The sequence below is a fragment of the Atractosteus spatula genome, chromosome 13, assembly GCF_055471065.1.
Source record: "Atractosteus spatula isolate fAtrSpa1 chromosome 13, fAtrSpa1.hap1, whole genome shotgun sequence".
NCBI classification, from domain to species: Eukaryota; Metazoa; Chordata; class Actinopteri; order Semionotiformes; family Lepisosteidae; genus Atractosteus; species Atractosteus spatula.
In genome coordinates this window covers 18,497,242-18,514,807 of record NC_142718.1, presented here as the reverse complement: position 1 = coordinate 18,514,807, position 17,566 = coordinate 18,497,242, and the positions used below count along the sequence as shown (strand labels likewise).

General features: G+C 35.2%; 1 protein-coding gene across 3 annotated transcripts in view; it reads left to right on the top strand.

Annotated features, from left to right (window-relative positions):
* The first annotated feature begins 8,408 nt into the window (after nucleotides 1-8,408).
* igf2bp2a (insulin-like growth factor 2 mRNA binding protein 2a) overlaps nucleotides 8,409-17,566 on the top strand; it is a 102,795-nt gene continuing 93,637 nt past the window's right edge. For all 3 annotated transcript variants that reach the window (XM_088930238.1, XM_088930241.1, XM_088930239.1), the window contains exons 1-2: nucleotides 8,409-8,769; nucleotides 9,951-10,011. In XM_088930238.1, the coding sequence (XP_088786364.1) occupies nucleotides 8,595-8,769; nucleotides 9,951-10,011 (236 nt within the window). In that variant the 5' untranslated portion in view covers nucleotides 8,409-8,594. The remainder of the gene's footprint in view (nucleotides 8,770-9,950; nucleotides 10,012-17,566) is intronic.

The window sequence follows — 17,566 nt, the reverse complement described above, 5'->3', positions numbered from 1 at the left end:
ATTAAGATGGATATCATGACTCCAACAGTTTTGGAAAATAAAATCTTTTTAAAAAGTCAGGTATAAGATGGGAATCTGCGAACACCAAACTGCAAGTTCTCAGTATACTGAATGAACAAAGTTTTCTCGGGAAAGCTAAATACATTGTAATAAAAAGCACTTACAAAGGGTAACATTTGTTAACCTTTTCCAAGTGTTACCAAGACAAAGGGAGCAGCTGACTGTTTGGCAAAGTGGAAGCAGTACCACACTGGACCTGGCAGATGTTGGCTATGAATATCTTGAAAATATTTACTGATACTATGGGGGGTAAGAATGTTTTCTGCTCTATCCCAGTTTTGCCATGACTTACATTGATAGTATTCAATGATTGTGATCAAAGTGGCCATGTGACTTCTTACTACAACTGAATTATAATTCTTATATTAGTCTTTTGGCTTAATATAATCAGTACAGCCACAATGAGTTCCGTGCCCTTGTCTGGTATTTACACTTTTCTGTTGCAAACTTACCAGCCCTGTACATTTGGGTTGACTTTATCACAACCATTTGAGAAGGCAGAATTTTCTTTGCTCTAGATACTGTAAGTACACCCTGATGTGCATAAAGATTGTGTTCCATAAGTCTTTGGAAAGCTGGAAGTGACTTCCATACTTAGCAATTGTGTGAGCACTGCGAATGAACATTTATAAAAACATTTTGGTTAATGAAAAAATATTTTTAAACCCAGTAACTGGCATAATTAAAAATTAATTTAAAGCATACGCTTGGAAAAATACAGAGTAAATGTAACTCTGGAGAGGGACTTGTGAGATATACTTAGGATGCTGTATCTTTGCATGAACAAAGTAAGTAAGCTTAAAATGGATCCCTGATGGATGCTTGTGGTGATCTCATTATGCTTGATCTGCGCTATTCATTTGCAGAAGGAGTGCCACAGTACCTGGTCTTCTAATGTAAACTTTCCATAACTCAAAAGTTTTATTGTGGAATCTGTGGATGTTTTTTTATGTACAGTTGAATTTATGCATATCTATTCCGGTATAAACCCATGGAGGGGGGTCAATTTCTTCCAGATTTAATGGTCAGGGTAAATTAAATAAGATAGTGGTGTATCATTGGTTATACGTCATTCACACTTCAGCCAATGTTGATGTTTAAAAAAAATCAAACATTGGCTGACCTTATCTGGTGGTTTAATACCTGCCCAAAGTCTGATATCTTATGGTCCCTCTTTTCCTCTGCTTGTAAATTTGGGGCTTTTAATAATATATGAAATTTATATTCATGTGACCTCAGTTCTCACTGTTAATTCTTTGCAGTGTATGGAATGGCTTTGTTGGGCAGAATGTTAAAGGTATGGTGTAGGATTACATTGTACCATATTTAAAAGCAAAGGATATGGCTGCCAAAGCTTTGTACATTACGGAAATTCTTTAAAATTGTTTTTTATACTTATACGTCTGGAGTTTAGAAACATTAAATGATTTCCTGGTCTTGTGGTACTTAAGCTCAGCCATAATTAAAGTAATTTTTAAATTCAGATCATGTGATATTAAATGTATTAACAGTTAACGCTGACTGCTTTTGTCACTGAGTTGTATTTACATAATACTGTAGCACTTCATTGATCTTGATTCCAGATAAGTGCAAAAGTTGTCAGAATGTTCAATGTATCCCTGATACAGAATCTACTGTACAGAAAACATTTTATATTCATTGTATATTGAAAACTTTGAGTAAACTATTCATTGTCAAATTTTCACTCCCACTGAATTGTTAGGATAGCAGCTCTTGCAGCTTTGTATTTTAAGTCAAAAGGAAGGACACCAACACATTGGTTAAGCTTGAAAAATCTCTTAAGACACATGATTCACATTAAATGAATTGCACTTCAGGAGATTTATCTGAATCTTCATATAAATGTAACTATAATAAAAAATTAAGAAACCTGGAGGCTGCTTTTAAGATGAAATGGCTGTCAAGCCTTAAGAACTGCTAATAGACAAAAAAATAAATTGTCAAACTGTGCTTATGGACTGAATCACAGTACAGTTGATGCTAATAAGGTTACCCCATATGTAACGAGCTACTGTGGAGTAGTGGTTAGGACTGAGGACTGAAAAAAAAGAACTGAAAAGCTATGCAGCTAAATCCTTGGTAGGACACTGCTGTTGTAACTTTGGGCAAGGTAATTAATTCTGCTTCCCAGATATATACCTACAAATATTGATCATGGATTTGGACAAAAAAAAGTGTATTGCTTACACTTATATAGCACTTTTCTGCACACTACACTCAAAGCACTTTACAGGTAATGGGGACTCCCCTCCACCACCACCAATGTGCAGCATCCACCTGGATGATGCGACGGCAGCCGTAGTGCACCAGAACGCTCACCACACAGCTATTAGTGGGGAAGAGAACAGAGTTATGTAGCCAATTTATAGATAGGGTTATTAGGAGGCCACAATTGGTTAAAGCTAATGGGAAATTTGGCCAGGAGACCAGGGTTACACCCCTAATCTTTTCTAAAAAAGACCCTGGGATTTTTAATGACCACATAGAGTCAGGACCTCAGTTTTACATCTCATCCAAAGGATGGTGCCTTTTTTTTTTTTTACAGTATAGCATTCACATCACTATACTGGGGCATTAGGACCCACATGGACTGCAGGGTGAGCACCCCTGCTGGCCCCACTAACACCTCTTCCAGCAGCAACCTTAGTGTTTCCCAGGAGGTTTCCCATCCAGGTACTGACCAGGCTCACACCTGCTTAGCTTCAGTAGGTTGCCAGTTGTCAGTTGTCAGTTGCAGGGTGATATGGCTGCTGGCTGCTGGAATAAATCTTGTCATTCACAATTTCTGAAGATAATGTTAATCTACCCAGGCTGTTTTACAGATTGAAAAACAGTACTTTGTACACAGTGTTTTCTTGCTGTGGGTGTATAAAACCACATTCCATGGAACATCGTATATCTATGCAGAGTGTTTTTTGGGTACAGGAGAAAAATGCCAAAACATTGTGTCATAGTTAATGGTATTAATTAGAGGTGTGGAAGAATTTCGATTTCCAGAATCACCTCTACCATATACAATACCAACATTTTAGATCCTGTAAAGACTTGTCAGTAGCTGAAGTCAATATTAATGTCTATGAACAGGATTATATATTCAATTGTTCTGAACCCATATGCTTTGAATGATTAAAATGCCTGCTGTGATATTTAATTTTAAACACGGAAGTGTGGTTAACCTTTGTTTATTGTGCAGAACTGTAGAGCTAATTAGACAAATTACAGAAACAGGCTCTTTACTTCAACAGAAAGAATAAGTGTCCTCCAAAAGTATTGACACCTCAAAATCAAAGCCTACTTTTTGCATTAATTCAAGGAATTTATATATATAATCCTGAGATTAATATGAATAAGTTGTAAAAATAAAATATTTTCCTTGCTAATGAAATCCAATGATTTCAAGTGACCATAAGTATAAGTACACCTTCACTCTAAAAAGTGTAAAATTCAGTATTTGGTTGCATATCTCTTTAAACAATAACTGCAAGAAGTCTGGAACTGCTGAGCTCACTAACTCTTTGTATAATAATTTCTTTGAGATGTATTGGGGCAGCTGCCTAAGTTCATGTTTATTCTGACTTTGTTTTTTTCTCTATATTATGTAAAATGCATACTCATTTGGATTTAAATTCTGAGATTGATTTTAGTCATTTTAAGATTTTCCTTTTTTTGCTCTTAATATTAAGGTCACCATTATGCTTAAGTATTCAAAACATTTGCTGTGGCATTCCTAAATGTGTTCAAAATTACATTAACGACCCACACAATTAGTTGAAATACCTGTCTTTGTGTGGTTCCTTGGTCAGGGAGTGAATTTCAAGCAAAGACTCAACCATGCAGACTAAGAAGCAAGGTAAGGCAGGGATTAAGTCTGTGATAAGCACATCAGGAGAAGGTTACAAAAAATGCTGAGGTTTCTGAATATCCCTATAAGAACAATACAATTCGTCAGGTACATCTTACTGCCCAGACACTCCCTAGATCAAGCCGAGCATCCAGGTGGAACTGGTGTGGGATGATGCTGCGAGTACTTTAACTTTGAAAAGGCTACATATCCCAGTGGCTGAGATGGGATAAAATGTGCATCAGTCCGCAATATCCTGGTCATTCCACAAAGCTCCACTATATAGCAGCGAAAAAGTGAAAAACACCTTTCATATCCTGCATGGAGTTTGCAACAGAGCACCTGGGTGATCGTGTAAAAATGTGGTCAGATGAGATCACAGTGGAACTTTTTGTGTCTTAACGACAAGTACTTTGGTGAAGAGCTAACACAGTCCATCTTCAGGCAAACACCATCCTTGCAGTCATGGTGGTGACTGCATCACTTTAAGGGGATGCTTCTTCTTAACTGGGGCTAGAAAGCTTTTCATGATTGAAGGAAAACAGAGCAAAGTACAAGTAAATTATTTAAGAAAATTTGGTTCAGTCTAGTGAAGAGTTAAAACAGGTGAAAATTCCACTATTTTTATCAAAACTTGAAAACAGCTGTCTATAAATGATCCTCAAGTATCTTGAGAGAGCTTGAGAAAGTCTGCCAAGAAGAATGTGCAGATTAGGGCTGTAACTGTTGCCAAAGGTGATTTCACCAAATACTGAGTTCAGGAGTCTCAAAGCAAAAGACATATCTCAGTTTTTTTCTTTAGCTTCTGCACACATTTACCCTATCTTATGTTACCCTTAGGGGTCTTCAATTTACATTCAGGTTTTGAAAAAAAAATATTAAGCAAAAGATTTATCACGTCTGAATAATTTTGCAAGGCACTCTTGATATCGAATATTAATAAGTTTGATTTTAATTATTTTGTAACGATTCAGCACAGTTATTAAAGCTAAAACCAGTGAAGGTGCATGGAAGGTATCATTCAAATTGCTTCAGTAAACGCCCTGCGCCTCTAGATGCGTCGTTGTTTTTTTTTCTCCCAAGAGACTTAGCTAGTAAAATAAAGGAATAGAAAAAAAAATGTAACCAAGTGACCACCAACAAATGGTTTGGTCAGAATGTTGTCATCTTGCTGTGTAACAGCGACTCCCGTGGCATGTCAGGTGGCTGTGGTTTTACAGGGGAGTCCGTGAAATCTTCACACCCTCAAGGAATAAGGGAAGAGCGACTACAAAAAGCACACAGTGCAACTTCGTGAAAGCGTAATCAGTTCTCCTCGATACAAAGTCCGCCGTAACGCTGTGGAAAGCCCCGGACAGCTTGACAGGGAAAGTCTTGAAGGGAGACGTGCGCGATTTTCAGTCCTCCTGCGCTAGTTCAATTAGTTCAGCACAATGGTAAAATGAGTTAATTGACAAAGGCTAGTTTCTAATGAGCTACAAAACACAATAACTGTCGATTTCATATTAAAAAAATGGTCAATTAACTATGAAAGTGTTGACATTGAACTAATTTAAGTTTTACAGCCATTAAGTCTTACGTTCTCCTGACGTATAGGTACAAAAGTACGTACAGCATAAAACCTCAAACCACACGTCTTCTCAATTTTATACTTTTGAATTAATTTTAGTCAACTTCACTCAATAATGCGTGTATTTAACATGAACAGTAACGTTTTGTTACTGTTTAATTTACTCTTAAAATCCACCTAATGTTAAGCTATAAGATGGCAGCTTCATTATGTAAAGAGCTCTTCTATTGTTTTCCATTTTTTTTATAAAGCCATACTGCCGCATTTAAAATGCTCAATTTAATTTTAGTTCAGAAATAATGCTGAAAACACTTTGTATGTAAGTACAATCTTGACCATGCAAGAATGATTGCTTGTACCACTATTCAAAATGTATTCCTCAACTTAAATACGACCGAAAACCATTTTCACCTGAAAAACCTGTCTGAGGTATCGGTTTGAATTCGGTGCTTTTCAAGCAGTTTTATGGGCCCTGCATCTGTATCACGATCTGGAGTTTATGAGTATCTTCGATGACACCTTAATGTTTTGTTCCTCTAGAGAAAGCTGTCAGTCGGTATTTAATGATCATTTTCAGGTGATTCTTTAATTGTGTAATGTAGTACAGGACAAAAAAATAAGTGTCCTTATGGTAGACTGTCAATAAGAGAGAGAACAAGTCACAGCGGGAGAAGGTGTAAGTCTGGGTCTAGTGCTCTGCGCTCGTTCAGTCGGTAACTGTAGGAAAAATTGTCTATTTCCTGCGTTCAGTGCAGTGAAGAACTATTACCACGGTAACGAAGGGCTATTAGATGTTTAGGTACTTGAGAAAACCGAGAGGCGGTGAAAGACTCTAAGACGCTCTCAGAATTTCTCATTCTTGTTCTGCTCATGTCTTCCCTGTCCAGGGATTCTACAAGCAGAGCGGGTTTCGAAACACCCGGGACAAAGCAGCAGATATCCCCAGTTCTGTGAAATCTGTTTTGCAAATGTACAAATTTAGAAAACGAATTGCCCCTTATACCAAATCACGCGTTCAAGACAAGTTATTACTGATTTTACATTTTATCAGCGTGTGCAATTAATTAGCACAGCAAGCAGTAGTCATTCTGCTCATCGCTCAAATTCTTGACTGGAAATACCAATGCTTTTTCACAGGAAGTTGACGAGTTGTGTCTGAAAATAGACACTGCTACAATTTTTCCTAAACCATAATGTGTATTTTCTCAGTTTTATAATCCGATCTTTTTAGGAGGTAGAATAGACGCAATGACAAATTTGAATCCTATCATTTACATTTGCTGACTGTTAATATGACTATGTTGAAGACCTGGCTATACAAATTACATCAAATTGGCCCTTTCAGTTGGTGAAAGACGTCTGGCCATTCTAAATGGCTTTATGCTAAATTACATTTTTTTCCAAATACCATTTATAATGCCTCTGCTTTGTTAGGAAAGAAGAGGCAATGGTGATAATCGCCAACAACAAATAAACGTCTACTGTGGTCACGATTTTGCGGTATTTTTAGCCACCATCTCCAGTGCTTCATCCCTTGAACTGAAATTTTGACGCGTTAACAGAGGTAGGTATACGTCCGACTGATTTAGTTATAAATACATTTTATTCCATGTCTGATTCACACTTATATCACGATTATTTACTCGTATTGAGATGCACAATGCCTCCCCAAAATATCAAAACACCTATTCAATTATTACGAAGACGTTAAACAAACCCTAATCGTTTCGCACTAACAGCAACTAAGTGGATTGTTGTTCTCTGAGATATTCAAATTGTTTGGGTAAGAAAAATCAAAGCTCGGACCTAGAGAAGCGTGTAATAATAAAACCTGAAAATATTTCGATAAATCTTGATCTAAGGGGGAAAATTAATTTTTCAGAAAGCATAAAACAACAGGAAGACCTTATAAGATGTCCTTTAGAGTTTTCTATTCTCCCTCTCAAAGGAAAAGCTTATACGTTTGTTTTCAGTTTGCGCACAAACTTAAGAGCTCTCGTAGGGTTCTCAATGTTCCAGTTTAACTACCAGCAGCCTGTCAGTTAACTTACCATGCGGGGAGGCGTGCTTTGCAGCTTGAGAGAAGTGCTAGTCCACCCTCCCCCCCCACTACCTAGCTTGTGTTCAGCTTCTCGGAGTGGCTGGTTGAAGCCTCATTCATGTGAGAAACCCGGCCTCTTTCCCTTTCAATCAATCTAGTCTTCAAAAGGATTGACAAACCGTGCAAGACGCACAGAGCGAATATAAAGGAAAAAGCATTCAATGGCAAAATCAACTAGCGCCAGCAGTATCATTTCTATCCTTGTTCATGGTTCCGAAGTCCCTAGCTGCCAAAACACTTACAGAAATTACTACCTCCCTCAATTTAAGAGTAGGTAAAGACTGTCATTGTCACAGTATGGGAAGAGGGGTTTAAACAGCAATGTCCTGGGAAGTACGTTCTCGAAGAGAAACGCAGGTGAAATATGGTTTATATGTCATATGTAGAAAAGGTCGCCATTTCTTTTTTGTATTATATGTATTTGAATGTTCTTGTGGGGGAATGGGGGTGAGGGGGTCATGAGCGTGCAAACTGGTCTCTAGTTTCTGCCAGCGCTGTCCCTACCACACATTAATACCAGTCACACTCATTTTCTTTGGGTACTAAAGTAGGCTATCACCAGCACTAGCTCTATTTAAGGTTTGAAAGAAGAACCCTGGTGCCACTTCATCCCACCCATTGATTAATTCACACCGGGTCACTACTGCGATCTTGGTGCCACTTGGCATCTACATGCCAGATAGATCTGAGCATTGATGCTGTATCCACAAACACGTCCGGGCTGCAAACATTTTTTTCTGATATTTTAAGGCAGATTTTATTTAGAGGCGGTGCTTGTAAGCTCTCGAGTAGCGTCGTAGCGACACTTTTTTTCTACCCCAGTCAAGAGTGTTTGGCCAAGAGCGTAGTTGGAGCTGGGGGGTCGAGTGGATTTGGGGGGCGATTGCTGCTTTTTTTGCAGGTTTTTTCTCTTTTTTATTTTTTCTTTTTTTTTTACTTTTGCATTTTTCCTGGATTTTTTCCTCCAATTTTGGTTCCATCTCGGGATTTTCTTTTGGATCATGAACAAACTATACATCGGGAACCTGAGCCCTTCAGTCACTGTCGAAGACTTGAAGCAGCTCTTCGGGGAGAGGAAGCTCCCTCTAGCCGATCAGGTTCTGCTCAAGTCCGGCTATGCCTTCGTGGATTTCCCCGACCAAAACTGGGCCATTAAAGCCATTGAGACTTTGTCTGGTAAGTGCATCTTAAACTTCGTAGAGCACCCAGTCCTTCCTCATGCCATATTTCCCTAAAAAGAAATCGGAGAAATAATTCCTGGAAAAGATATAAAGTAGGGGAGACCACAGCTGAATCCAGCTCGGGACGGCGTATGTGGTGTGTTACATCAGTGCCCGAGTTCAGATAGTAAGTAACTCACGGTCCACAAAATGGAACAAACTGAAGATCAGCCAATGCATTCTGAGTTAATAAAACGAAAAAGAACACAATCCGCAGCCCCACTAACGCACAAAACACAGAGATGTTAAAGTCACTTTAGCCTTCAAGGGCGCTACTTAGCAATCACCCATAGAAATACATGGGATGGTCTGATGCTCGGTAGGCATAATTATTTTTCAGTTATTTTTTGTCTTGATTTTATTGAAAAGACCCAGGGAAAGTAACCGGAAAGAAGGTGCCACATCCTTGTTGCACTGATGCCTGGGTATGTTTTTACGAGGTGTCCTGTAGGTAGGTGATGGGGGTCCGGAGGAAATTGCTGATAAACAGGTAGCTGGGGGGACGAGGTGAGACTCAATTCCGAGCTGCGCCAGGCCACTTATGCACAATCGCACCGAAAAGAGAAAAATACATTTTAGCCCCTGTCCATAGTCTAATTAAATCACAACGTTATCAACAGGCAGGGGAAAATAAGCTTGTGTAGTGAAGAAGACTGGAGTCTTCTTGGTTGCCTTACCTTTTAGATCTCTTATTATTATTTTTTGAAAAAAAAAATCTATCCCTTTCGCTAAGTGGGAGGTGGGAGTGGAAAGCATGGCTGCCCGTCCTTCATTGTGAGTTTTTAAATATGAGCTCATCAGCCCCTTTTGGCGCCGCTTTTCTAATTTTTTAATTAAAATTTTTTTCAGATTTGTTTGTCAAACTCCTAATATACACCGCCTCTGTGTATAGAGTGCTTTAACGCGAATGTTTTATTTTTCAAGAAGTTTTTTCCCCAAGTTTTCCTGTTTATAAGTTTGAGTCTCCCTGTTTTCGGATATGCGGAGTTAAGGAGCAAAACCTGTTCATGTCATTTAAAAAATAAATTCAATTTGAAAAACTTTACAGAAATAGATAGCTTTCCCACACCGTATCTCTGATGTACATTTAATTCACCTTTTCATTGTTATTATATATTTATATTTTCTTCCCCACAGGCAAAGTCGAATTGCACGGGAAGGTGATTGAGGTAGACTATTCTGTTCCAAAAAAACTAAGGTAACGATATGCAGTATTTATGTACTTTTTTTTTTAATAAACTGTGAAAATATCATTCTGTGCTCTGCCTACATGCGACGGTGAATATACAGTTAGAATATGGCCACGTTTTTGTTGTTTTGCTAAATAATGGTTTCATTATGTAACCCTGAGGTATTGTTTACGTGCGTCGATAACGTTTAAGCCTTCTTTCAATAGCCTGATGTTTGAAATAAACTGTAAATGACTAGTTTTCTACTCTTATAACTATTTGTATTTTCATTGGTTGTTGAATGTAAGAAGAAACATAATTCTTAAACGAAAAACGGTAGCAAAACAGCTTAATGAAATACTTCCTGTTGGAACGCCTAAACATGTTTCTAGAAGTAATTGTTACATTCTTTTGTTTGTTACCCTGTTTTATAAAGAGTGCTTATATTTACTTATGTGTTTGTTTCTTGTTTTTATAAACCCACCACCCATTGTTTTGCAAACCAAGAACAGACAATGAGCAAGTATTAAGTTTGTTATTAAGGTTTAAATAATGGTACACACTCAAAGAATTGTTTTTCGGAAAATCTTTTTCCGACACACTTGGAACTATTTCGAACCCATGTGCACAAAGCTGATTGCTTGAACATGCTAGTTACGGTATTTAGTTTATTTTTCATTTTGATGTATATGTAAGGTAACATTTACAAACACACATACGTTTTAAACCAGTCATGTAACTTGCAGACATTTTCCTAAATATATGTATCCAACAGTGATTTCCACCAACCTGGTGTATATATTCTTTAATTTTTGTGCAGCAGGAAGACTTAAGTATTTTTTACCCAAAGACGCAATACACTGGAATGCAAATGTTGAATTTTAAGTTTAACGTATATGTTTTTAAAGCATTCTTAAAAGACCATTACTCTACGCAAGAAATGTGGTGCAAGAACAGAATAGAAAATTATTTTCTATGAAAATAGGAAAAGGAAACACTCGTTCTAAAAGATGTGTAAACTGTTGTGGTGGAACAGTCCTTAGTGGTCAATGTGCGAAACTATACTCATAGTACCGGTGGGCCTCGCTCTAAATGTAGGAAACTTTCAACGGATACTTTATTTTACAATTAAAAAAGATAGAAACATAATATTGAAACACACTCTAATATTAAAGCAGGGAGCGGTGTGTGGAAGTGCGAGCATTATACAGTACATTCAGCGGAATTACACAGCGTTCCATAATGCCATGTAGCATTCTTTTGAGGTGTGTTCTATAATAAGATCATATATCGTAGTATTATTTTAGAGTGGTCTGTGACGCAGTTTAATGATTTATCAAGACATACTGACTTTTTTAGCGAAATGGTGATTTTACGACATGTAGTCACATTTTAAATTCACTCAATTGTTGATATGGAGCTTTGTTTTCTAAAAATTAAGATGAACGCTTTTTCATTCATTTTTTAGCACGTAGTGTTGAGAAAAATAAAGAACAAATAACTGTCGTGAAAGTTACTATTTTGCCATGCTGTAACTTTTTCCGGCACTTGTGTGCATATAGCTTGTGGTGTATATTTTTCGAATTATTTTATGTCTTTGAAAATATTATTACTGCAGATTGATATACTGCTGTAATAACGTTTGTCCCTTGAAATACAATATTTTAGTTGCTGTTTAAAATATATTCAAATAAAATATGTTGGGTGAAACGGCTTCTGGAACGATGAACTGCTGAATATACAGCATAACGTTTTTTTTTTTTCAAAAGGACATTTGAGGAAAGTTTGTAAATTCTTGTAGAGAACATCTTTTCCTCGTCCCTCTGCGAATGACATTTGTGCTGTTCCTGTGTAAAGTACACCATGTAATTCTTTTTAAAATGGCCAAAGCCCAGGTTTAAAAGGAAGCATGGCAGCTGTAATGGCACAAACAGGCCTGATAGGGTGGCGACTGTTGGATTACTCATTCAGAGAGTGCGAGTGGAGTGCTTGCTCATTGCCTCATTGGTAAGGAGTGCTCCATGGCGGTGAAAGATGTAGGCCAGGTCACTTATCTTGGTCTCTTTAAAACACATATTCCAACGCTGTTCGCTTCAGACCTTTAAAGACGTTTAGGATTCAGTTCCATACATCCAGCTGAATGCAGATCAGGACTTTAGCCCATGTGTATGAAACTGAAAAGTGGACATTTCTCTCTGTGGTGAAAATCTGTTTTTGTATTGTTGATTAAGATAGCATTAACATCAAGTCTATTCTTTGATGTGAAGTATGAAATTAACAGTGTCAATGTAAAAACATTTCTTTGTAAAAATGAAGAATGATGATTAAGTGTATGAAATAATAGAGTGATAATTATAATAAATGATAGGCAATGTCTGGGGTTACAATGCCTGGACACCTTGTGGCTGACAAAGGTGTGTTCCCAGTCGTATCTTTGGAGCTGTATGTGTGTGCACATGCTGTGTATTTTATGTCAGTAAATATTTAGTTTTCTTTAAAATGGGTACATCCGTAGGTGTTACTTGAAATACTTTTAAAATATTGATTAGAATAATTTGTGTCAATAATAAAGTAACTCAGCTTACTGAGAAAATATAAATTTCCCAGAACTTTGCTTTGAAATATATTTATAATATACATTTAGTTTATATATGCACACACACAAGCATTTTTCAGTTTTAGCGTTACTTCAGGTGATTTTGTTTAAACAATTTGTGAGGTGTTCACTCCTTTATTTACAATGAAATTGCACTTGAATATAATCCTTCTGAGGCTTTCAATTCTCTGTTACCGTTGTCTTTTAATTATTGTGTATGTGTGGTGTTGCACTAAAAAGTGAATTAGAATTGAATTTTTTAACAAAGCAAAACAATTGAATTATTAAAAGAAAACAATGCCACACCTTTTACCATTTTCGAAAGTGTCTTGAGACGTTTAGTGGAAATTGCGTCTTAAAATAAGTTAGATTGTGGAAGTTAAGAATATCAGTAAATACGTTTGTTGCCACAGCAACGTATAGCTTGTTAATCTTTTATGTATCTTAAAGGAAAGTGCCACATTTCTATAATAAAAAGTGAGTATGCTGAAACAACACTCAGACAATAGAGCTATTGACTTGTTACAAGTTGTTTGCTATATGTTAAGGCAACATAATGAGTCAAATAAGGTGTTTTTTATTAAGGGGTAATTTTGTAAGGTTGTGAATAAGAAATTGTTTGCGAATTCACTTTTAATGTGAAAAACACAAAAAATTTTCTGTATTATTTTGATCAATTGTAATCTGGATTATCACATAATTTCCAATTGAGACAATGCAAATACTAATAAGAATAGTGCAGTGTGGAAATGGCAATATACTCAACATCCACAGTATCTGACTATGTTAAGAAATTTAATCAATTTGTGAAATTTTAAGAAGGGTAGTAGGCTGAAATCACAGTGTGACATCCCCTCCATCCCTAAAATAATTTGAATCAAGTTATTTCATCCTTGAAAATGGATCACATTATTCTAAAAGATTTAATTCCTCCTTGCAGGTGTGATTCATCAGTTGTGTTCAGGCATTGGTTAGGGGTGACAAATCTGATCTCATGACATTTGCTTGACTTGAGCTGTCAAAGGTTCAAGTGGTTTAGTGGATTTCAATTTAGATTAAAGACAGAGCCCTCGTTTTCAGTGAGACAATTTCAAACATACCTACTTCCTAATTATTTTTAATGGAAATTATTACGAAAGTTCAGTATTTTTTTGTTTTGCTCTTTTTTTTCTGAATAACATATACTCTAAATTGTTTGTGCTGCCAGATTGATTTTACATAGAATTTTATTCTGAAAGAGCAAATTCAACATGTCATCATGATTTAAATTAAGAGAAGGGCGGTCCGATACATATATAATTTCAGCTTTGGTGTAAAAGAAGGGTACACCTAAATGTTCCATTCCCAAATTCATATATAATGTGTAATGAAGTAAATGTTTTTGAGTAAACAGAAGTGTGTGATATTTTTAGTTTTATTTCTCCCATTTAGAGCAAATGAATGGTGTGTTTAGAGTAGGTTGAACTGCAGTGTGCAAATAAATGAAAAATGCAAGGTGTTTTTTTGTTGTACACCACAATAAATTCAATAATTGAAAGATTTTACCCTTAAAAATGTTTTTAACCAACAACAAGCTTACTACACTGTGGTTATTTCATTTTTTTCTAATTTTCTAACTAAGAAGTACTTTTGTCTGAAATGAAAACAAGTTATTTTTTTAAACTTAAACGTTGCAACATTTGATTTACACATGCCTTATGTATTTTGTTTATTGACCTGATTTCCTCCTTTACATTGGCAATTCCGGTAAATATCAGGAACTGTGCAGGAAATGTGTCAAAGAGAGCTTCATATATTGTTATCCTAATGAGGCTTGCATGCTCTTGTGAGCAGTTAAAAAAATTACACATGGCCCTACAAAGCAATAGAAACACTGTCTCAAATCTAAACACTGTTCTAAAAAGAACAAAATAAAAAAAATCTACAAGATATTTACTTAAGAACACCCCGGTGTGTACTTGAAAATATCTGATTAATTCACAAAAGCATGCAACTTTTAGTGGCATTCTTTTTGTTTTCCTTTTTAAATAGATACTCCTGATTAAGTTCCATATCTAATTATTAATTTCCATTTTTTTTAATTCACATATTAGAAGAAAAGCTTCTTATGAGATAATTGTGTTATTGTGTTTGTGTTATATCCCTTCTTGCTTTTGCCTGGAGCTCTAAATGCATGTCATACAATTGTTGTTCAGTCAATGCCCCTATGAGTTTCCCACTTCTTCTCTGTCCTTGTGTTGATACATAAAATGTGTCTTTCTTTGTGGTACAGTGTGAGTGCTGGAAGTGGGGGAAGGGAGGGCGGGAGGGGTACAGTATTTGACTCAGCCCACAGACAGAAAGATTTAGCATTTGAATGAAGTTTACATAAATAGGAAGAAGACTACAAGAGATGAGACTGACAAAATGTCTTGCCTTGTCTCAAGAATGTAATATTTTGTTACTGGAATGAAAAGTGGTGTTAGGATTAAACCATATCCTGGTTTTTACTTTGTTAAAGTAATATTGAGTGATCCCCAAAACAGTCTTTTTAACTGAGTAAATGTCCCACAGAAGAGGACTGGTGCTTGAAATAAACGCTTAATTCAATTCCATACAAATTCCATACCAAAAACTGACACTGGTAGAGTGCTTATGATTAAGCCTTTTCTAATTATTTTTGAGAGGTGGCTTTTAAATTAGGGTTTCTGGTTTCCTTTACTATTTATAAGATATTTAAAACCAGATATTACATTTAACAATGTTAATACACAATTTGACAGTTTTAAATGTAAATTATTAATAGTGGTCATCTAGTATAAGTGTCTAAGAGCCTAAATGTTCTTGAGTTCTGTAATCCTGTGAATGTGCTTTTTATATTTTCCGTGAGCCTGCTTCTGTGTCTGTTTTTGCCCTTTGATACATATTTTGAGGATTCTAAAATTCTTAATGCATTTTAATATGAAGACATTTAAAAATGTTCATATAAATATAATTTAAATGAGTTTCTACATCAATAAATGATTAATTGGTTATTCTGTTAATTTATATTTAATTAATATCTATACAAAACTTATCAGTTTAAGAGAAAAAGCATCTTTAAGAAAAGTTTTCTTACAGAATAAGTTTTTGTGATTTTTTATAAATCATTCTTAGTATCCAGTTTTTAAGAACCAAATTAATTTGCACAGGTGATTTGTAATCACTTTTATCTAAAAGTGGCATATTATTACAAGTGCTGCTAAGATGGATACTTTGTCAGTGCTATTTATGTGATATTCTGTTTCTAATTATTTAGTCTTAACAGAAGTTTGGAAACCTTAAAGATCAGTAAATTAAAATCTTAAATCAAATCCTTAGTATTTAATTGTTTTCAAGTAATGTTATTAAACACATTTTGTTATCTGTTCTGAAAACAAGGTCAAGTGGTACCTTTTTGAAATGTATCTTAATAATTTAGTTTTTGTATTTTATTGGATTGAAAGTTTTTAAATTCACTTTGTTCTAATACAGTTACAGGTGTTTTCTCCACCTCAAAATAGTGTTTTTCTGGAAATTCAAATAGTTTTGGTTCTTGTGATATTATCTTCTGTTATCAATAATTTTAATAATAACTGAAGGCATTTCAGTATTGTTAAAAGAGAAAAAAAAATACTATTAAAATATGAAATTATGCATCCTGGCTGTTGATGAATTCTGACTTCTTACTTAAAACATTTGTATTGTAGAGTGATATGTAACTGAACTGGTTATGTAGATCAAAGTGAGATTCCTGTATTCGTGTGTGAATCTTGTTTTATTTAATTTACCAGTGCTGGATTATTAACATGTTTTATCATTTGAAATATAGTCATCAACCAAATGATAACATGTAGCAATTCTAATTTACAATTACTTGTGCTTTGCTAAAGTTATAGAAAGCAGAGCTAAATTTAGAAAGATTGTAAAATTGTATATATTATTTGTAAGTGTATATATGTGGAATATATTGTTTTTACCTCAGAAATTATTTAGTCAAACAAGTATCATTCACCACAGTCTCTGTCAAGTCTCTGTCTTGAGAGGTTAGGTCTAATAATTTTTCAGATTTATACATAATTTTTCAAACCAATAATGCCTGCAAATAACCTTTTTTTTCTATGGTTCTATTTCTGTTACAAATCTGTTTAATAGAAATAGTAGTGAAAATAATGCTTTCATTGCTGAGAGTATTTTAATCAATATATTATATCAACTTTATAAAATAGTTGAAAAGCTTTAAAAGTTTGAATAATGTGTCTTTTACATATTGTGTAGTTGGTAGAGAATTACTCCTTAATGAGTGCTAAGCTTTTTTGTGTACAAAACAATGTTATTTTTAATTATTTGTCAAATAACCTTGTTGCAAAGCTGTTATGACTAAGCAGATAAATCTAGATCACATACTGTACATTGAGTATTTTCTTTTCAATACATTTTCTATCTTGAAAATAATATAATAATGATAAAATGAAAGAATTAAAATATTTAACAGAGGTTTAATCTAGAGAGGTAGAAATTTAAGTTTTTTCTTCTGATTTTATTTTAAATGATTAGATGGGCTTTCAGTAGTGTATTCCCAAATACACTGTGCAGTTGGCATTATAGTGGTCTTAAAGGGCCACAAGTTTGGTTAAATCTTGCTCTGTGATGTATATGCCTTGTAATTTTCAATAGCTTAGTGAACTCTGTAATCTTCATCGTCTTTCCATTGATCTCTTGATTTTTTCCGTTTTTCAACCATGTACAATTGCATTAGTAGTCTCCCATCAAGTTTTGTAAAAAAATGTTTGAAGAGGCAAAACTTGGGAACAAAAATAGAATTTAAAAATAAAACACTGAGTGCTGATAAAATAAATTATGGATTTCTTCATCTACATTTGCTAGTGATTATACCCTGGCATGGAGCTGTAGCATCTTTAAAAAGACTCTGTGAGATACCCAGATAGGGGAAATATGATTGAGTTACAGCACTTCCCACAGAATTGAAA